Source organism: Staurois parvus, unplaced genomic scaffold (assembly GCF_062004578.1).
Source record: "Staurois parvus isolate SC_StPar_1 unplaced genomic scaffold, SC_StPar_1.0 ptg000264l, whole genome shotgun sequence".
Classification (NCBI taxonomy): domain Eukaryota; kingdom Metazoa; phylum Chordata; class Amphibia; order Anura; family Ranidae; genus Staurois; species Staurois parvus.
Window position 1 is genome coordinate 127,068 of NW_028318060.1, and position 23,675 is coordinate 150,742.

At 36.7% G+C, this 23,675-nt stretch overlaps 1 protein-coding gene across 5 annotated transcripts in view; it reads right to left on the reverse strand.

The window, feature by feature from the left end:
* Positions 1 to 23,675, reverse strand: part of KHDRBS2 (KH RNA binding domain containing, signal transduction associated 2) — a 457,209-nt gene that overhangs the window by 77,640 nt on the left and 355,894 nt on the right. For 4 of the 5 annotated variants that reach the window (XR_016313303.1, XR_016313304.1, XR_016313305.1 and 1 more), the window contains exons 8-10: positions 20,143 to 20,201; positions 5,407 to 5,584; positions 3,462 to 3,504 (exon numbers count right to left, since the gene is read on the reverse strand). Coding sequence is in view for 1 of the 5 variants with exons in the window: in XM_089681314.1 (XP_089537440.1) it covers positions 5,484 to 5,584; positions 20,143 to 20,201 (160 nt within the window). In the remaining 4 variants the exon portion in view is untranslated. Of the gene's footprint in view, positions 1 to 3,461; positions 3,505 to 4,794; positions 5,585 to 20,142; positions 20,202 to 23,675 lie in introns of those variants that run through there. The other variant, XM_089681314.1, reaches the window with a different exon arrangement.

Consider the following 23,675-nt stretch of genomic DNA (forward strand, 5'->3'; position numbering starts at 1 on the left):
AGATATTAAGAATTACTGCCTGGCTGCACAGCTTGACCAATTAAATATTGGTTCTGTGCCTCCCCGCAGAATATCTGGGTAGACATAGAAACTGCTCTCTCACGCACCTCAGAACTTAAACTACTTCCGTTGGCTGATATGTGAAACCCTCTAGAACTTAAACAATTTTGGTTAACGACTAAAGCTTCGATCCTAGCATGGCGTTATACCCTGATATTCAAACTCCCATTCACACTCTAGAAATCCCTATACCACACCTCTCCATTAAAAAAGACCTTTTAAATACTGCATTATTTAAAGATTTGGTGGAGAACTATGACATACCAATTACAGAACATTATATGTATATACACATATCATGTTTACTATCCATGAACCCCAATCCTCAATTTTGTCCTCCCACAGGCCTGGCAATTTTATAACTGCCCTTTGACCCCCGACAAGGGCATCTCGTTGTTCTACAACCTACTTCAAAACAAAAACTCCTATGTGCCAATGGGCGTCAGACCTACATTGAACCTTTATTACTTTCCAATGGCTAAAAGCAATTGACTACACTTATAGCATTATGCACTGTGTAAACCATTGGGAACTAACCAAAAAGATTGCAACATGTTGGTACTTGATAATATTCTGACTCAAAAATTTTCCCCTTCTAACGTCTCTCTTTGATGGCGTGGTGGTGGCTGCAAGGATATTATTCTCCATATTATTGGTCATGTAAAAACCTAACTAGCTTTTTGTGTAAAACTTTCCAATTCATATCACACATTACTGACATATTGATATCCCCAGACCAGGCTCTAGTGATTCCAAATTTGGGGACTGAGTTTTTCCCATCGAACTTTTGCACTGTTATAGCCCATGTGTTGTTAGCAGACAACATTATAATAAAAAGATTTTGGAGAAAAGAGCTAGTGCCTTATTATTGCCTTTATTAAAAATTCACTACAAATATGAAAAATAACTTGCCATCAGAATGGACTTATTTCTCAAACTTTGAAAATATTTGGTAAGCATGTGTTGAGTGTGTACTCATTAGCTAACTGACATAGATTGATTACTGGTAATATGATGTCGCCTCCTGTTCAGTTTTATTTTCTTTTGTATTCTTGATTTTTATCTTTTTCTTTTCTCTTTCCCTGGTTTAATATTGCCTTGGAGCCCTGTGTGGCTCTTTCAAGACTATTCAATGGATGTGCATTCATAATTTGTACTTTTTACTTTCATACAACTTGCACACATTTCTCTAACTTTTTCCTGAAGTTTGTACTTGTTAAACCCAATAAAAAATGTACCGGTGGAAAAAAAAAAGATGCTTGACAAGGTTCATTTTGGAGGACCAACAATCCTCTCTTTACACGACTGCAAAATGACTACTGTGACTGTTGAATTTAATCAATTTACAGGATTATGGGACATTCCCATGGTTCATTTACTGTTCTGTCATTGTTTTTAGGCAATTAATTAAGTAGGAACTAAGGCGTTAAAATGTAAATGGATAAATACATTTATTTTAATATACCTAGTCCAATGTGGATTAGATGTCTCCCACGAAAATAGACTACTGTCAATAGATTTCCAATAGTAAATTATTCTCAGTTATTAGGTAATTATACAACAAATGAAAGCATGGTATCTCTGTACTGGTTAAACATTCAATCCAAACTCTGCTCTATTTTTTATGGCAGTCCAATTGATTCTTCAGCGTCACTGTGTAAAGTCTCTAGTTCACAATAAACTTGCAGCTTAGAGTTATGCATTCTCCAGGTGTGAATATATCAGCATACATTCAGTACTAAGAGTAGAAAAAAGAGGACATAAGATCGTAAGATCGTCATAAATAAAAGTTCGATGCTCAATCTAGTGTCCATAAACATGTAAAGGGATGCGATGTGCCAATTCTACCAGGTCTCCTTTACAAATCAGGGTGAGTGATCCAAATGTGAGCAGGAAATATATTAAATGCGCACTCACCAGAAGTGCGTTTAAATACGCATGAAAGAAGTTTCCTCTCTTCAGGTACATCTAGGTTCTCCACACTCTCTGGTAAAGCCGTGTTCCCTAGTTCTCACTGGTCATCCATCCTGGTCAGGTTCCATGGTACATTAGGCACTCATACACCTCTGGAGTCCCTCCTTAAACTTGGTACGCAATCATAGGGTAAGATGTCCAGGTGCTGTAGCCCCGCTGACGCGTTTCGTGCTATGCACGTTCTCAAAGGGTACAGGGCTTACAGCAGGGACATCCTCTTACTGCTATTTATAATCTGTAATGGCAATCACGCTTGATGCGCCCGCCATTTTGCCGGCAACCGGCGCATGCGCAGTACTCCGGCACCATTTTGGATCGCGATTGCTAGCAATGTCCCTCTTGTGTCTCAAAATAGAAGCATAGCGCCGCCATTTTGTTGGAGGGAAAAGGAAGATAGTACACTGCTTTGTTAGATTAGCAGCAGATCCATTTATGGCAAGAAAGTTTTGGTATATAACCACAGGATAATTATCCTTCATAAAACTGGAAATGATGGGCAACAAGTGGCTGACAGAAGGGGGGGGGGAATGGTCAAAAAGATACTTTTATAAAAAACCTATATACCCCTATGCAAGTATATTAACCAGTCATATGCATATATACAATATGCTATGCCCACCCTTTTACACATATACATAAACTATATATCATAGTTACATATAAGATATGTGTAAATATACAGGAACAAACTTACTTAGATGAACACTTCATCATGAAATTAATATACCCGTGGTTTTTCTACTCTTTGTACTGAATGTATGCTGATATTTTCACCTTTTCATTAGTAGCGCTGCACCTTTTTGTCTATATATTATCTTGGAAGGTTATGTTGGTTACCTTTTTTGGTGTTCTAGCGGCTTTTTATCACATCTTTACCACAGTAAGCGCTCGCTATACAACTTGTCTCCAGGTGTGAACATTGTTTCAGGTTAGTGACTCCCCTCAGTGAACCTGATTGATCAAGTAAAGTGCCCTCAAAAATTCTCATTGTCCTTGTCCTCATTGGATGTGTTGTTCTGAGTTTTTCTGCATTTTCCAAATATGCAGTTTTTTTATAAGACCAGTTCCTAGCAACACACAGCATTCATTTGAGTGCATTATCAAAAAGTCTTTCAAAGTACATCTTTGTTATATTGTCCTGATTTTGTCTAAAAAGAGCCTTAAAAATGCAAGTCCTAAACCACGTCAATGAATGTTAATACAGTGTTTGTTAAGTCATGCGTTATGGTGAAAACAGGCCCAAAGGAAGGAATGTTGAAAGAGATCTGAGGCACCTGTCATTATGAAAGTTGAAAAGTAATTTCAATATGACATAGTATTAACATGAAAAATAAACATGCATGTGAGATAATGTGAGATAACACATACATGCATAAATCATATAAATTGCTTATTTTGTGAAATAAATCATCATAAGTTAAACTTACTTGATTCTTAGCTTTTTCCTTTTCACTCGTTTTAACAAAATATCTGAAATGGAGAATTAAATAGTAGTGATTTTAATAAACAGTATAAAATATAATTGTTTTTCAAAACTTATGTTTAGTGCATTTAAATAAAAAAATATACTAAGCATATTTCTAGCTATTAATAAATTAGCATGCAACTCCAGCTGCAATGTGATATAGAGTACCATTATACCATTATTTGGTATGTATAAAATTATAAAAAATAGTTAACTATTCTCATCAAAAAAGTAAACCAATCACAGCAATAAAAAGCCAACGATTAAGATTCAACAAAAATAAATATTTAAAATATAGGTAATTTTGGCAGCCCTATTTCGTTTTTGGTTTTCATTTTCACAAATATTAGGTTAGAGATCTGATGTTAGCAAGAGTTGCATTACTGTTATGGTTAATTTTAGATCTGTTTAGTTACTTGAGATTTAAAATTTTGATTTGACTAGTTAAGATTACTTATTGGTTTAATAGCCTAATGTCCTAGTTGTTATATTCTTGCAGGTTTACTTTTTTAACTATAAGTAACTTAATAATTGGAAATATTTAACAGTTGCTCGCATACTGAAAATTACATAGTTACTATTAGTGTTACCTGGTTATGGTTTAGTCTTCCTTTGAGTCCTGCGACACTTTTCCTTAATAATCATCAGCCATCAAGTCTGATAGTCTCAAAAGAAATATCAGCCCTTTAAACTGCTTTCAACGTTCGCGATATTTAGCACTGGAAATTACAAATAAAGTTTTTGAAGGTGAAGTTAAATAGCAACATCTGGGCAGTGACACTGATGATTATTGGTAGAGATAAATAGTTATTAAGCAAATGCAACCAACACACTCCTAAGAGTGAAAACCAAAAACCTAGACAACGGTTACATGTTAAGTAAGGTATTTAATGTTTGGGGTGATTCAAAGTTCTAGGCATTAGTACAGTCTAGTGGTTGGTGGTAAGCCGTAATCTTACCTCTTTTAACTCCATTACATTTTCAGGAGAGAGAGGCTAGTAATGTAAACAAGTCAGAGTTTTGTTTAGCAAGATGAAGCTTAGAAAATAATTTAGAAGCATTTATTGTTCTATGTCCATTTTCCCATTAATATGGTATGCATTAATATTTTCTAACCGCGAATCAAATGACAGTTTAGGTTAATTTTTAGAAAATTATTTAGCCAAAGCCAGAGTTATTAAAACAAATTTTAATTCTTACACAAAATACTTAAAACAAGCTTGGGATCATTTTGTAATTTTAATTGTGAAACCTTTTAGGCATCCCTAGAAATGAAATACAAGAGTGATTGCAAGTTTAGTTTCTTACAAAAAATTTCAGCTTTATTGACAAATTTGAGCAAACATATTTGACAAGTTATGATTTCCTATTTAGAGAATGTTACACATTGACCTTTATGTGATTTTTTTTTAAACAAATACAGATTAAAACACTGACAGATTCAGTTAGCTACATACATTACAGTAGCCAGTTACTTTTCAATCCTCCTAAAACAGCATTTTAAATTAGATTTACAAACTTAATACTCAACATTTTGTTTCTTACAAAAATCCAGTTTGAAACATCCTCTCTACACTTTGATTATATTATGTTCAAATATCATATTACAATAGTTTAGCAACCCTACACAAAAATCAAGGCCTGATATGTTGTGTATTTATCAAGACTTCAGCATCTTCACACTTTCATGCTTTTAAAAAAGGTATATACCACAATGAATAACTGAATAACAGCCAAGAAAATTTTCCCATTTCATATTTTGAAACAAAATGATCCTGCAAATATTGTTTTTCAGTCCATGTTAAAAAATAAAGTTTAAAGCCAATGCTACACCGATGTCATCGCAAATACAGGAAGTACATAAGGAAACCACAAGCAGTAATCCCAAGGTAAAAATGGACTATTACTTGTCATGTTGTTGTTTTATGATGAGCCAAAAGGCAAATAATTGTCTGTAAGAGGAGGCCACATATTTGAAAGACCTTCAGTATCTACCATATGGATGTTCTCTATATATTCCTCTAGTTGATCTTTGCATTGATGCTTTTAAGGTGGGTCGGGATGATGAGGACCATTCTTCAGGCCCTACAATCAAAACACAAGGAAAAAAGGGCATGTTTGAGGGCTTCCTGTATTTAAAGTATGACCACTTCAGAATTATTTCTTCTACAACTTGCATATTAACAGACTTTTTCAAGTCTCAATAATACAGATTACAAATAGAGAGGGAACATTTCTCAGGAGTTATGGTAATTAGAACCCATCATTCTATACTTTTTGATTCATTAACAATGTACTTTAGTTGAACTCTCTGAAGTGACTACATATGACATTATATGGATACACCACTTGACGTCACTCCTTTTATTTACTTAGATATAGGTTTACTTTCTTATTCATAAAATTAACTCTTAAACTTAACTCTTGGCCCAAACCTTAAAACTCAAGCTTACAATAATCAATTTCAACCTTAACCTTTAACCACAACCCCTAATAATTACCTTTATCCAGAACATTATACTGACAGAAAGTGTATTTATATTTAAAAGAAAAAAATTAATATACTGCTCCTTACCAGTCCATAGATATGGTGACTGTATTCTTAAGGCTTTTGTTTTCTTCATGTTCACCCAATGATTCTGTAACACATTTCCTGTCCTATAATGACAATGCTTACTCATTGTACTGTTTTTATGGAAGAGCAGCAATGTCACCCTAGGTTGCTTACTCATAATGTGGACTATAGAACACTCCCTTTTTCCTAATCTCTATAACATAGGGGAAAATGTTCTGGCTGGGATGATAACAATATTTTAGATTTGAGGACAGAATTCTATGTTGAGTTCTCTGAATTGGCTACATATGATATTATATGGACACACCACTTTGCTGTCAGTCCGTTTGTCTCTAGGGTATAGCTAGATTTTTTAAAACATGAAGTTCACTCTTAAATTGACACTAAACAATATCCTTATTTACCAAAAATAATCCATGCACAATTACTACTTAAAGGATAAGTTCACTTAAAATAAATAAATAAACATACGCCCATTTTTTTGCAGGTAAAAAAATGTGCATTTACTGTTTTTTTGGAGCCTGGAAAGCATTGCACCAGCAATCATCAGATCACTGGTGCCATGTAGAACTCCTGCAAACCTGTTAGTGTATCTGTGTTCTCATACCTCATATGGGCAAGCAGATACACTGTGACAGGAGGATCAAATATCTACCACAATGCTTAACAGCACCATGGTAGTACATTAAGAGCTACAAGCTAATAGCCACACAGGTTGCTGGAACTTATTAATTCACAGAACTTTGTGAATGAATGACGCAGCTATGTGTGGGGAGCCCTGTGCGGCAGCGCTGTTTTCAAAAAGTGATAGCTAGTATTGGGAACTTCTCCCCTTACTGCTGTCACAGGGAAAAACGGGATCAGCAAGTGGCTGCAGCCTAAAAAAGAGGTGGAACATGTAACATGTCCCCAAAGGTGAACTTATCCTTTAATGGTCCCGTAATCTATTTTTCATGAAATAGTTTCTTACTGTGTTTTTCTGCCTCCTCCTCTTCTGTGAGCTCCCTAACCTTTTCCATATACTTCTGTTTGTTTGGAGCAAGCAGTGCACATTAGTTGTGGTCATGGGCACTGTTCTATGCACACTACAATTCTCATAGCCCATCCATCTCAGGAGTGTGTCTACTTCCTACATACAGTAGGACCATGGAGAACAAATGTTAGCCACCTTCTAATAGGAAGTTGTATCACAGCAATGAAAAAAAGAGGTTTGGAAATTTGGAAGGGATTGAGAAATAAAATGCACTTTTTTGCTTTAAGAATACAAACTTTTTTTTAAAATCAGAGTTTAATGTCACTTTAAAATCAACTATTAACACTGACCTTAAAACCTAACTTTGCAATTAACCATTATAACCTTAACCTTTAACCACAATCCCTAACAATTAACTCTATCCATAAAGCCGGCCATAAATGGATCAAAATTCAGCTGGTTCAGCAGGGACCGGACAAATTTCGATCCATGTATGGGCAAGCTGGTTGTATACAAGTCTATTGATCGATCAATTTTCTCTTGATCGATTCATTATTGTACCCAAGTCCATTGAACAGTCAATTTTCTCTCGATCAGTGGCTATATTATGAAGTTCTGATGAGTATATTCTGACAGAATACAATAGCTCACTGCGAGAGATTCGAGTGCGTGGATGGGGAGATCAAGTAATTTTCTTTCAACCTGCTGGTTGAACAAAAAAAAAAAACGTGTGTATAGCCGGCCTTCCTGTGCACTAAATGAAAGCATATCTAACCTGATGAATAATAATGTAATATAGCGCTACTTCTCATTCCTTATTTGGGGGGGCTGCATTCATTGTTTGGGACTTTTTCTTTATTTCGACATGGTGATCGCAGCAGTAACACATTTCCTGTCCAACAGTGACAACTTTCACTCACAGTACTGCATCTATGGCAGAGCAGCGTTGCCACCCTAGGGTGCTCACTTCTTTTTTGGACTATAGAACACACCCCATCTCCATAACTTTGGGTGCTGCTCTGTAGTTTGCATGGGAGTAGAGCTGATAATAGATTTAAGGGCAACCTTGCCAGTGCTTTGCACGAATTTAAGAGATCACTGGATTTCTAGTAGGTTCAACAGGTACTTTTTTGCACTCATTGGACAAGAAAAGCTTTAAATTTTACCTTTACAAGACCACATAAAATAATTTCCTTGTTAGGGTTTACATATATTTTAACATCTGCAAAACTGTAACTACCTTCTCTGGTGCCATAACTATGTACATACATTAATCCAGCTATCTAGCACAACCTTTAAAAAAGTGGAGGGATCAAATGTTTAAAGTAGAGACAAAAAATCAGTCTTCAAATTAGGTCAGAACACTTTAAACTATGCAAATGTCTGCATTTAAGTGACCATAAACGAAAGGGTACATAAACATAGGACTAGAATTATCAGGAAACTGTCATTATAAAACAATCTAACAATCCAACAGTATTCTTTTCTCAGCAGTTAAAGTGGTATAAAACCCAAAAACAAAAATGTAATATATTGCAACTTACCAATTCTTAGATGTGGTGGTGGCATTTGTTTTCTTTTTTTCAGATTTTTTTTCCCTTTCACCTGGTGATCAGGCCAGTAGCACACTTCCTGTCTTAGGGTGTCTCCACTCTGGATGGAGGAGCAATTGAGCCACCCTTGGACAGCAACATTGTCAGTCTGAGGAGAAGGTAGTGTTAGATGCAATAGCAGTTTTAGGTGGACTAAATTCCAGCTGCAGCAACGGTGGTTTTTTTTGGAATAAAGGTTTTCCATAAAACATAATAGCTGACCATTGTAAGCACCCTTGTCCCTGTTAAATGGTTTGTCTCAACCAATGGCCACTTTGCTGCTTAGCTTTGTCTGTTAAAGCATGTTGAAAAATAATAGGCTTACTGTCAGGATTGACAGGTGAAAATAAAGGAAAAAAAGGCTAAAAAATTATTGCAGCCACTGCATCTAAGAATTGGATATGCTACAATACAGTAATCTTTTGTTTTAGGGTTTAATACCACTTTAAAGTATACAGTATGTTTGTAAAAAAGACAGGAGGCATGGTGCCAATATGTAGTTTACTTCATCTGGTGCTATCTCCAGCATATTTAAGCAGACTAGCTAGTTCTTACTACAGCCTGCTATATGTATGTTCCCAATACCTACTGACACTATAAAGAGTACCGGAAGAGTTAAACACTGCATTGACCTCATAAACTGGGCAGTTCAATCCACAATTTTTCTTTAAAAGGAGAACCATGTATTTACAATTTGGTGGCATGTAATTTGGCTATTGTATGGACAGAGTACACATCCTTTAACCACTTGCCCTCCTGAGGATTTACCCCCCTTCCTGACCAGACCATTTTTTGCATTATGGCACTGCGTTACTTTAACTGACGACTGCACGGTCATGCAATGCTGCACCCAAATTAAATTTACGTCCTTTTTTCCCATGCATTGAGCTTTCTCTTAGTGGTATTTGATTGCCTGTGCATTCTTTATTTTTTGCGCTATAAAAAAAAGACCAACAATTTTGAGAAAAAAAACAATATTTTTGACTACTAGACATATCCAGTAAAAAAATTTAAAAAATCAAATTTCATCATAGACCAAAATGTATTCTGCTACATGTCTTTGCTACAAAAAAAAAAATCCCAGTACATGTAAATTAATTGGTTTAAAAGAAAATTATAGCTTTTACAAATGGAGTTATAGCTACTGGAACATTTTTTTCTAGTAATGGCTGTGATCAGTGACTTATAGCAGGACTGCAGCGGACATTCTGACACTGGGCAGGAAATGACTTGGTGTCACTGACATCCCCAGTGACAATAATACATTGATCAGTGCTAATAAAAAGCTCTGACACTAAATGGCACTGGGGAGGAAAAGGTTAACATGTGGGGCACTCAAAGGGTCAACTGTGTTCTGGGAGCATTTTACTAGGGGGCCGTGTCAGTGTGCTTTACTGTGAGCACACTGCTCTGGATGGCTGTGCTGTGCACAGCCATCCAAAGCAGTGTTCCCGAGCTGACAGGGAGGAGAAATGTTAGTAAACAAAACAGTCCTCCTCCCCATCGAAGATGCTTGGTAATCACTGGGCGCTGGCGGGTAATCACTGGCCGGGACCCGGTGATTGACAGCTGTAGGCGCGAATGGCGGCAACAGTAGGGTGCGTGCAGCTCACGCGTGTCCCATACCGAGAGATGCAAAATCACATATATATATATACGTGATTTTGCACACCCATGCCACCCTGTAGCAGTATTTCTGCTATAGGGCGGACAGAAAGCAGTTAAAGCTGTACTCCAGGTAAAGGATTTTTGAGAAGGTGTGTTCAGATTCTGATAACTGCATTCCATAGTTTAATTTGCAATATAGATAACTAAATGTCCTTTAGTTTAAAAGCATGAAGATGCAGATTTTCAAATAAAGCCTCTTTAATTGTATCTAGGTTATGAATGCTAATGCTGCTAAATGTAAGTCTTTCCATCTCTGCATGAAATTGGCTTTTTCCTCATGCACAAACTTTCCAGTAAGCAGCTTTGTATGATTTTCACACTTCAATTTATTTTTGTATTTTCATGTGTCCTTTGAGATATGTAATCCTTTTCTTTCTTCACGTGCATTCTTTTTACTTTTCCTTTTATTTCTCAGATAGGCTTCTTAAACATTACGCTGTACTTTATTAAGTCAGATCAGAGTCTTACAACAAATGTTCATGGGCTGTTTGGTCAAAGCCAATAAGCAAGCTTGTCTCTGGATTACTGAAGATTGCAGCTAACTTGAATTAAAGGATTTGATTGTGTAGACTGAGAATTTTACAAATTGTTCAATACTTTAATTTGCTATCTGCACCCTAGGGTCCAGTATAAATATTTCATGTCTCGATTACTTTGATGATGTTATTAAAATCAGGCCAGTTCATTAACACTTCAAGATAGTAATTTTGCTACTCATCCACTTGAAAATACAGAAATTAAATATTAAGGAACTGTTGATGATTTGATACAAAATGTGAGTGCTATTTCCATAATGCAGAGTTACAAGTGTCACTGAGAATAGACTGTAACAGACACTCAAAATTCATTTTTTACTATTGTTACTACAAACTACGTTCAATGATACAAGCTGAAAGTTCATAAGTTGCTGTGAGTACTTTGCTCTTCTTTTCAATTATTTTGAATAAATATAATACATACATTTTTTTTTATTAATCATTATGATTTAAAATTCTTATTGATTTAGTACTTTACAAAAGGTAGCCTAAAATGGATTTATGCTTCAGCTGAAATAGTTTCAGGTAAATACTTTGACATTTTTTACTGTTTACTGTAAACAGGGGAACTTACCAGTAGCACAGACCACACAATATTTACAGGCTTTTGTATACATAATATTAATAATAATTATATAAAAACATACATTTGTTGAACACACTACCCATTACATGTCACTATTTGCTGGTGTGGAGCCCACTTACCTTTGCAAAAAGGAATTTAATGATCATTTGGTTATTTGCCAGGATATTTTATTGTTCAAGGAAAGAATACCATGTTAAATGATGAAAACAGAAATAAGGGACAAAATGAGTAGTAACAAATCTTCGTATTGTATACCATATAAAATACATAATTTAGACATGTATACGGACCCCTAGGTCTTAAGCTACCTACTGTAGATATAAAAGTATAATTTATAGTATTTCCTGTTAAAGACAGTAGAATATATTCCCTTGTATGAGGTGCTCATCAGATACATCCCCATGGCTGGAAATAAATTAGATTTAATTTTCAGGATAAATGGCCACGTTAGTTAGCAAAAAAAAAAATACATATAGTCTTACCAATAATAATCATCAGTTTCAATGAGCATCATCATGTTACTAGCAAAAACAAAAATCTACAAATTTACCATTCACCAAGTTACCAATGACTGGTGCATACCACCATAAAGACTGCAATGCACATTACAATGAACATTACATTGCACATTACAAGAAAAATGATCACAAACATTACAAAATAATCAAAAGACTGCCAATAGAACTGCACATTATTTGAGATACTGATGAGAATCAGACTGATGTACATCACCGGAGGCATGTTACCAAAATTACCATTATCCCTAATTTTGCATACATCTTTTTCAAACTATTTCTTATGTTTTTGATGACTACAATATTCCCTTTCAGATTGGTGTGTGAGTGTATATGATTTTTTGTTTGCTACCAATCTTACCTGCTACAATTAATTTACTATAACAAACTGAAGTACCCTCTGTGATATACATACTACTGTTTGAGAACATGAGAATTATTTACTAAAGGCAGTTAGGCTGTTCACTTTGCAAGGGAAGTTGCATTTTTTCAATGGACTTCCTCCCATAGCTTAGTGAATGTGGTAAAATTTTCCTTTGTAAAAAATACCCATTTAAAAGTCAGCAGAGTTTCACCACATTCACTAAGACAATTCACTAAAACTTCCCTGGTAAAGTGCAACTTCCCTTACAAAATGTACTGTACAGTCTATTTGCTTTATTGAATCAAGCCCATGTCACATTTTTCATGGCTTTACACTGTTGATTAGGTCACACCTTTTATAAAATCTGCACATAGCTGGGAATTAGGTTGGTATCAGGAGGACACTTAGAGTGTATTTATGAAGCAACAAAACTGGCATTAAACATTCATTGCAGGCTAATCTTTTAGGTTTTATTTTCATCTACAGTGTTTGAATTACCACCAGTGAATGTTTGGTGAAAGTCATATTTACTGCTTTATGAATATACCCCTATAGGTTATGTGTCTGTTTAATATTGTTAAACGGTATGGAATATAATTTTCCTGGCCATCTCACAATGTGTTTGGAGCACATTACGGGAGTTTTTTACTTAAACTGAAAAGTGCAAATTCTAGTTCAACTCTGCATAGAAACCAATCAGCTTCCAGGTTTTATTGCCAAAGCTTAACTGAAAAAGTTGAATTTAGAAGCTGATTGGCTAAAATGCTCAACTGCATTAGATTTTGAGTGAACCAGTAGATCTCCACCTAAATGTTTTTCTTTTAAGTGGCAGAACCAGTTTAATGGAAAAAACAAAGTATTAAGGAAGCGACTAGTGCACAATGAAAACAACAATATAAACAGTATGTATGTGGATGTATATATATATATATATATATATATATATATATATACACACATTACATTGCCAAATGTATTGGGACACCTGCCTTTACATGCACATGAACTTTAATGGCATCCCTGTCTTAGTCCGTAGGGTATTGAGTAGCCTACCCTTTGCATCTATAACAGCTTCAACTCTTCTGTGAAGGCTGTCTATAAGGTTTAGGAGTGTGTCTATGGGAATGTTTGAACATTCTTCCAGAAGCACATTTGTGAGGTCAGGCACTGATGTCGGACGAGAAGGCCTGCCTCATAGTCTCTGCTCTAATTCATCCCAAAGGTGTTCTATCGTGTTGAGGTCAGGACTCTGTGCAGGCCAGTCAACATCCTCCAACCCAAACTCGCTCATTAATGTCTTTATGGACCTTGCTTTGTGCACTGGTGGCCAATCATGCTGGAACAGGAAGGGGCAATCCCCAAACTGTTCTCACAAAGCTGGGAGCATGAAATTGTCCAAAATGTCTTGGTATGCTGACACCTTAAGAGTTCCCTTCACTTGAACTAAGGGGCAAAGCCCAACACTTGATAAACAACTTCACACCATAATCCCCCCACCACTAATCTTTACACTTGGCAATACAGTCAAGCAATTCCCGTTCTCCTGACAACCTCCAAAGCCAAATCCATCAGATTGCCAGACAGAGAAGCGCAATTCGTCACTCCAGAGAACACATCTCCACTGCTCTAGAATCCAGTGGTGGCATGCTTTACACCACTGATTCTGATGCTTTGCATTGCACTTAATCATGTAAGGCTTGGTTGCAGCTGCTCAGCCATGGAAACTCATTCCATGAAGCTCTCTACGTACTGTTGTTCTAATCTGAAGGCCACACAAAGTTTGGAGGTCTTTAGCTATTGACTCTGTAGACAGTTGACGACTTCTGCGCACTGTGCGCTTCAGCATGGGCTGACTCCGCTCTGTCATTTTATGTGGTCACTTTGTTATTATACCTCTAACAGTTGACTGTGGAATATTTAGTAGCAAGGAAATTTCACAGATGGACTTATTACACAGGTGGAAACCTATCACGGTACCATGCTTGAATTCACTCAGCTCCTGAGAGCAACCCATTCTTTCACAGAAGCAGTCTGCATGCCTAGGTGCTTGATTTTCTACATCTGTGGCCATGGAGGTGATTGTAATACCTGAATCCAATGATTTGGAGGGGTGTTCCAATACTTTTGGCAATATAGCATATATATATGATGTCAAAATCAGAAAGCGATTGAGAGCAAAATACAATGATGAAAAGTATCAATCTAAAAATATCCTTATGCAACACAATGAACAGTGTGTAACATGACAATATTTTGGGTTAAAATTGTTTTCCTAGCTCCTCCCTGATTTTGGTTTGAATGCTGAAAGGTTTTTGGAGTCTGCATTTTGCTCAGTATAAATATAACACCTTAGTACAATACAAAAAATTAGTAAGAATGAAGTAGCAGCTAGCCCAACCATGGAAGCTTACATTTTTTGAAGTCAGTGGCTCAAATGTCAGTCATACATTTATTAGGATAAAGAAATAAACTTACCAAACATACCTCCTCAATCAACTCCTAAATATGTTGTTTAAATAATCATTTCACATTGCCGAACTGGTAACCAAAGGGCAGTTTAGAGACTTGCTTTATGCAGCAGATTAGAACGAATATATGTTATGGGGGAAGTGGAACCAAAGTTGTACATTTGTTTAACTTACTCTGCATAGTTATAGTATACATGAATATAATATTATGACCTTTCAGGCCTATAGAGGTATTTTTAATTTACCATATGTCTTTTGATGTAACATGGTCATTGAATAGTTAACAGAAGATAGTCAAAATCAACTGTACTTGTTCTGTTGAAGACTTTTCATCACTCATCTAAGTGGATTCCTTAGTTGAACTGAGTGTCAGGAACCACAGAATTTAAAGCCATATGAGGACTTGGTCACCATAAAGGAAATTTCTTTTTATTTAAAGGATATACATTTATTTTAAAAAAATGCACATCTTTGTGCAGGTAAAAAATTAGCAATTATTATTTTATTTCACTGGAGCCAGTAAAGCATTGCACCCACACTCTGCAAATCTGCAATGCCATCATCCTGCAGACTCTCAGTACACTGTCTGCACATTTCTCAAATGGGCAGGCAGTTACTGAATTGCAGGAAGAATCAATGAAGTTTGAGAGATCTCACCAGCACCCCCGTAGTTGATTGAGTATTACAAGCCTTGCAGTTCATTCATTCACAAAACTCTGTGAATGAATGATGCAGCAGTGTGGACAGAGCCCTGCATGGTCGAGCTGTTTTTAAATTGTGACAGTGAGTGCTGGGAGAAGGGGGTAGAGGAGGCAAAGTCTGGAACATGTAACATGTTTAAAAGTTGAACTTATCCATTAAAATGTATCTTATGTCAAAATGTGATTATTTTATATGGACTGGGGAATAGTTAGAAGCCCTGCAAGTTTTTTTTTTCTTTGCTATGTCCCTGCTGGGAAGATTTACTTACTCTTTTCTGGTGACCATTATTACTAGGACTGAAGAGAAAATCTAAAATGTTGGTTACTGAAACAGGAGCAAGGGAGGATATACATTAGAGAGATCTCTTTTCATACCCTGGTATATCTTTAGACAGTACGTGAAGGAATATCTCTCCAATTGTCTTAAAGTCATGAAATGTGCCAAGGCAGATTTTGATTGTCCAGAAACATGATGGTAGGTTTGGAAGTTTATAAAAATACCCCAGCTTAAAGGTCTAGGGTAGACTGTGCGTATGCTAAGTAATTTTTCTTATTTACCACGTGCATTTTTTCTTACATCACTGGATTACTGAGAAAAGTGGTTTTGGTGGAGGACTGCACTGCAAGGCTTGGTCAAAAAACTGAAGTGGAAAGCAGGTAAACTATACTCCCTATATGCATCTCAAATCCTCAGTTTTGATTGGAGTCTACTTTAACATTGGATAACTTCTTACAAACCTTTACAAAACCTATTCCAGCAATCACACCATTTCCCAACCCAGCAGAGTAACAAAATAAATGTACTTACCATAGTCAGAACCTACAGTGTGAAGAACGTAACAGAAAGCTAGTTGAATAATTAAAATGATGTGAAATAAAAAGGTATTTTGTATTGCCAGTAAAAAGCCCGTTTCATTTCACCATTTACATTTTTCATTTAGCAGTCCTATTTCATGCCATCAGCTGATATTAATTTATAGTGACATCCTTCAAGGGAGAAAGGGGAGAAACATCTGCAAATATCTGACATTTGCAAGATTACTCTCTGATATGAAGATTAATCATTGCAACACTCCTATGTTTTCTACAATTTGCTTTATTTCATTTCTGAGGCTCAACTAATGGTGAAAGATGTTTATCAAAGATGATTTTACATTACAAGTTAGGCAGCGATTCCATGCCATATTTTCCTAGTGGCATTCAATCAGTTTATCAGTAATTTATGGAAACTGATAGGAAATGATAAAGCAATTTTGCAATTTTGTAGCTTTCTTGTGCCTATATTAGTGTCCTTTATTTATACATCTACACCAGTCAAGCATAGATTTATGTAAATAGACACAGCATTCTATTAGCATTGCATTTCTCTGGCTGCTCAGACATCTGAGGATTACCAGGGATTACTGCAAAAAAAAGATTGTACCAAAGAACCATTAAGGTGCCATGGATGGGAGCCTGGGACAATTTTAGCTAAAGCAAACCTATTTTAGGCTTAAGTGGATGTTTCAGTTGTCACTATATACATTTAAAGTTAAAATCCAGGCACCAGCTAAATACATCTCTAAAAAAAGTGTATATGAAATGATTTTAGTTTGTTATGCTAATCCTGTGATCAGGGCTACCAGCAGTACAGTTTGCCCTCCTGTATGGAGCCTGGGTTCCATCAGTTCAGCGGGGGGGGGGGCTGGACACCTGATGTGCGGAAAGGCCAGCTGTACTACCCTATCACTGGAACCGATCCCCTCCCCCCCTCATGGCACTGCCAGCTTCTCCTCCTCTACCTCCTGCCGGTTGTCAGCTGCTGAAAACATACAGGAGGATCAAGTTCAGGATGGAAAGTGGGGGGCTTTTTCACCTGTGATCTGCTCTCTGAGCATTTGATACAACACCTCCTCACTGCCTGCTTTAATCCCTTCAACCCCATACTAGTGTACCTCAGCTGTCTGCATGGACCCATTTACTTAAATGAGTCGCTTTCAACAGTTGGCGTAATTCCTTCTGTGGCTGAAAAAGCATTGTGGTTGCAGCATGTGTACACCCCCAGCTGCTGTCTCTGCAGCTAAAGGGGATAGTTGGTGGGGGGCAGTTAAAGTACAGATCAACCATGGTGTTTTAACACCACACACACACGCACGCACACACAGGTACTCTGGCCATGTGAATGGTTGGATTGTTCATGCAGTTGGAGCCACCAGTTACTCTAGGGGGTGCAGCAGTTGGACATACAAAAACACAACTGCTAATCTGACAGATGTGCAGGCATAGGTGCGTGGCCCTGAATTCACACTATCTGTGTTACACCTGTACCCAAACACCTGCCAAATTAAGACTTGCATGGCTGTGTTTGTACAACTGCTGCATCCCCATAGCATAATATAGGCTGTCTGCAAACGGTTCCAGGTGGCTCCAGCCACATAGACAAACCACTGATTCACAGTGTACAGGCCACAGAGCCCACTTGAATGAGGTCATTCATATGGAGCTTTATTACTTTTTTAACTCAATAGAGTTTTATCTTTTTGATAAGTTTTTTTTTGGGGGGGGGGCTGTTAGGTAGGCTGTACAGGTCCCCGTGATTTCTAACAGCAGCCCTGCCTGTGATACAGACACTCTTGCCTGACAAGGTAACCAGATAGATATCTCTCTGCACACTAGATGTTTTTGACCCTGCTTTTTAGGGAATCTGGCGTTTTCTTTTTCTGCCTCTAAACTCCTCTGCATGTTAGCTAATGTGTCCATGTACACATAGGAGTTCAGAGGAATATAAAGGCAGGGGCATTAAAAAAAAAAAAACACTGTCTAAGCATCCAGGAACAGCAGCATTTTGGCAGGAAAAAACATTTGATGCCTGTAAATGGGTGTAAATGCATTAAGCACTTGAGCGTTAATTCATTTCAATAGCCAGAATAAATTATAATTCTGGCTAAAGAAATGAATTAATGCTGAAGTGCTTGATGTTCCTAAATGTGTTTACAAGCGCCAAGTGCTTTTTTCTGTAAAAAAAAAAAAAAAACTTCTAGGTGGAAAGGCTTCTAGGTGAAATAGCATGTCCAGTGTGCATGAGGCCTAAGCAGAACAGTATAAACAACCTGCTTACAATCCTCTCACTAGACAATGAAGGAGAAACAGGAATGGTATTATACACAAAATATTTAAACAATTACCGCGCTCCAATACCCTCAAGGAATTCAATCTAAAAGTGCACAGTGCTTGTAAAGGGAGTAAATACAATCAAAAAGTGCACAGTGCTTATAATTAAAATAAGAAATGTATATAAAGGTGATAGAAAATAAATAAATAAAAAAATTTATAAAAAAAAAATATTATCAAATGTATCATCCTATCAAATCATTAATTGTGAAATCTCCATATAAATGTGCCAATATGTCATTTATGAATCACCAGAAAAATAAAAATAAAAAATGTAATGAGAAATACAAAAGGTTTACTTTGAAAAAAGCAACTATAGTGTCCCAAATATAACTGTGTAGATGAGTGTCCAGCCAGGAATGGTATTATACTCTTCTTGAGTGAGTGCTGCTCTGCATGGGGATTAGGGGAAATCCAGACAGATTCAAATGTTTCTGCTTATTTGATGTTACATTTATTCATTTTTTATGAACACATAAGTACATTAAATGATATATTAATATCTGCCTTGAGTTCAGCTTTAAATGCGTAGTATATCAAGTTCTCATTACTTCTAATTATGGTAGATTGCTATATTTCAAATGTTTACACAGCGCGATATCAAAACATATATTCTGTAGTTCACATTATGTTTTTTTACTTATACATTATAGAGAGCTAATAGGAGGATTTTCCTGATACCTGTGCTATGTAACCTCCTATTTATGAAACGCCTACATCACCAATCACATTTCAATTTTTAACATAGGTTTCAATTGGATTGGTGGCCGTAAATAAACCCCTTCATTTTTCATCAGGCTGTTATGTAAAAGGCAGTAAGCAAGGTGCTCCAGAATCACCAGATGGTGTGTTCCAGGATCACTGGTTTATGCAGAAATCCAGGAAGTGGGGTGAACTGGTACAACACAACAATGTCTAGATAAAAATTTTAACTATTCAGCAGGCAGACTATGATCCCTGTACATATCACAATGTTCCATTTTCAATTTTCAATTTTTCTTTAAGTTTAGTTATTCTTACAAACAACATGAACAATAACAGTCCAATACACATTTCAACAGGCAAGCCAGCACATTATTTCAAATGACACCTTACTAAATTTCAGCAACATCAATAAATAACGAATAATAGTCCTATGATCTACCTCTTCAGTTTTAAACAACCAAGCATTGCTAACATTTCCATGGTTCTGGAGAGCAGAAGGATATACTTTTCAGTTTATATACAAGAGCTTTTGCTATTGCTTTTGGATGAAGTTTATTCATCTATTGCCATGTCATCAGTTTACCTCAATAAGTCACCAAAAATACATTTAACTAGTATATAATGCAGATCAGCTCTCATTATATATATAGTATTTTACACTTACGGTGATTTCATGTGTTAAATATGATAAATATATATAAATGTGATAATGTATAAATGTGATAATTTGCCAATGTATTTTAATTTTTTTCCAGGTATGTAAATCAAACAAATTAGTCAAAATAATATGTTAAACAATGTTGGTCTTACCATAATTGTTGTAAGTTTCTTCATTTGTTCCATGCCCATATTCATAATATTCTGGTACACTGCAGTAGGGGAAAATAGTTAAAGTGTGCAAGCAGTAACACAAAAACATTAAAATAAACTGAATAATAACAGGACATATGTTGAGATTATATAAAGACGTATTTCATGCAAGCAGATAAATATAGAGTTGAAGTACACAAACATGAACAGTTTTATCTGCAAAGAAGTTGATATTTCAGCACCGTCACTTTTGCAATTCATCTCTGAAAAACAGAGCAGCTTGAAAGGTAACACCTCTCTTTCTGTTAGAGTTAATAAATATGGTGGTGTTCTGTCCCTACCCACAGCTTTCCAACTGAAAAATAAAGGAGCAGAAACAAAAGTGATACATTGTTAGATCTGCTCACTTTTTCTTCTATCTGCATGCTCCCTCTCAGCACATGGGCATGCAGAAGAGCCTGCTTGGCTCCTATTGCTGCCCCTTTCAATTTAAGTGCTGCTGCGCAGAGGAAGACAGGGGGTCATAGCAAGACTTTGGATACTTCTGTTGGTTGTTGCACCCTCTCAGTTAAGTGATAAGATAATTAGATTATAGTTGGTTCCTCTGCTTAACAGGAAAATACAATTAGGCTTTCTGCTTAACAGAGAGCTGCAATTGTTTAGCAGTGCTGCTGGTGCTGCCTCTGGCTTCCTCTGTATTCAAACAACCTAGGAAGTTTCTGGATGTATAGGTGGAACTCGTGCAGAACACAGCATGCATATTAATGCCGCTCCAGACTATCCCAGGTAGTGCAGCCCTGAAAGATGCTGGGAGAGGGTATTTATTTTTTGGGCATACTAAGCTGGGGTCTTTCCTGGAGAGGACTGAACCAGCCTGGGTGAAAGCACGCTGTCTCCCTGGGCACCTGCTGTCATGCAGCCACAGGTGGGTGACCTGAGGGCCTGAAGTAAGAGAGAAGGTGACCCTTGTTCTGACTGAGGGGAGATGTCTGCCAAAGATCTGTCTGGTATCACTGGAGGGCTTTGCTTGGAAGATTGAAAGGAGGCTACTATTCTGCCATTGGGCCTTGTGAGTACAGACACTGCAGGATCTTGGGGACTGTGTGCTTTGCTATGCCTCTGGTGCTGTATAGTCAGCATGGGTCTGAAAAAGGGGACACCAGCTGGTGTGCTGAAGAGCTCTGTCCACTTAACCCCTTTCTGACAGTGGGACTCTGTAACTAGTTCTATTCCTTGAGTATTCTACTACATTTCGCCATCCATATCCAAGTTCTCCAGTAATAAATCTACAAAAATAACAAACCCTAGACTGATCATTGGAAATCATTGTATGTGTACCCGCCTGTGAAACTACCTTGTGTCTGGCTGTGGGGTGAAGTTTAGGGAAGACCAGGACAGTAAAGCAGCGGCTCCTATGGGGGCAGCACTACATATGCAAAATAAATGTAATTATTTTCAATTAAACATAAACGGTCGGGAGCATTCTGAGTGGACTCTTTGAACGTCCTGTCAGAATGTGTGCCAGAACAGAGACACATGTCTCTGCACCAGAGCTTCCTGCTCAGCTCAGTGAGAGCTCATTGCGGAAGTGCGGGGGGATGCTGCAGCCTGTGACAGCTCTCTGCATAGATCATGATTTTAGTGTTCAGCTGTGCAGAGAACTCAGATTGTAGTCATCCCCACATAGTAGACCAAGCACCAGCTGTGCCTGTCCCTTTCCAAGTGTCACATCAACATCTGTACCAGTGCACAAAACATTTGTCACAATGTACTAGTGTCCAATCAACATCTGTCATGGAATACCAGTGTCACATCATCATGTGTCACATCAACTAGTGTAGCAATGCACAAAAACATCTGCAAATGTGTTTCATTGCAATATCAACATCTGTCATAGTGTACAAGTGCACAAAAACATATGTCAGTGTACCAGTGTCCCACCAATAAATAAATATATTTAAAGTGCCCCCGTGCTCAGTTGTGTAGAGGCAAACGCACCACACATGTGAGTTATCGCCACAAATGTCAGTGTGAGAGCAATAATTCTAGCACCAGACCTCCTCTGTAACTCTAAAATGGTAACCTGTAAAGGCTTTTAAAGTGATACCAATGGAAATGTTCAAATACCGAAGTTTGGCGCCATTTCACAAGCGTGCACAATTTTAAATCGTGACATGTTTGGTATTTATTTACTAGGTCCAACACCATATTTTATATTTTACCAAAATATTGGGTACAATATTGTGTTTGTGTGCAATAAAATGTATTAAAGTGTATTTTTGCATTAGTGTGTAACGTTGTGTTTGAAAAACCTCTGGGCAAATACCCTGTGACATAAAAATAAAAAAAAACACCATTTTATTCTCTAAGGCCTCTGCTAAAAATATATAATGTTTGGAAGTTCTAAGTTCTAGCAAAATACAGATTTTTTCTTGTAAACAAAAAGTTTCAGAAAATGACCTGGTCTTAAAGTGGATAACACCTGAAGGTTCTCCTTGGATATTGGGCCTCTTTTTGTGGCTAGGCTGTGAAAAAATTTCACACATGTACTCAGGAGGAGTAGCAGAATGTATTCTGGGGTGTAGTTGCAAGTATGCTTATGCCTTGTTTGAGAAATAACTTGTTAATATGATATTTTTGTGGAAACAAAACATATTTTATTTAATTTCTTAATTTTCCAAAGAATTGTGGAGAAAATTCACAACTTCAAAAAACTCGCCATGCCTTTTATTAAATACCACAGACTGTCTAATTTCCAAAAAGGGCTCATATGTGTGGTATTTGTACTGTCTTGGCTTGTATGGGACTCAAGAAATGAGATGTGATCAATTTTCAATTTTCACTTGTAGACTCTAACGTTCACACAAACCAAATAATATACACTGATTTGGGTTATTTTTACCAAATAATGTAGCAGTATAAATTTTGATTAAAATGTATGAAGAAAAATTACTTACTTGCAAAGTTTTAGAACAGAAACTAAGAAAAACACTTAAAAAAAAAAATCGCTGTCTTTTTTTGTTAGCAAAAAAAATAGGTACAGTGTTGCATGACTGAGTAATTATCATTCAAAGTGCGACAGTGCTGAAAGCTGAAAATTGACCTGGGCAGGGAGGGGATGAAAGTGTCCAGTATTGAGGTGGTTAAATGATGTTCTACTTTATTAAAGACTTATTGAAGGTCTGAATTGCCTGTAAATACATGTAACTGAGCAAATTAACGTGAGTCAGGTCTTGCAGTGAACACAACCAGTTCACACAGACTGGTGTGTGCTAAGAAGGAGCAATTTATTTTGCGGGTGAGTCTTACTTAACTGACCTAATTAACTAGTTCTGGATCTTCCAAGCACTGCCTGCTGTAGATCCCCAAAAGATGATTATGTTTTAAGGCTAAAAGTAGTTGTTGGATGAGAATCCTCACTCTCAGTTATGTAAATAGCATAATAAAGTGGTATAAAAATAGAAGTAATATACCTCTTATTAGGTGTCACCCTATTAAAGAAGTAGAGTATTTTCTTTTTGGGGCAATATGAC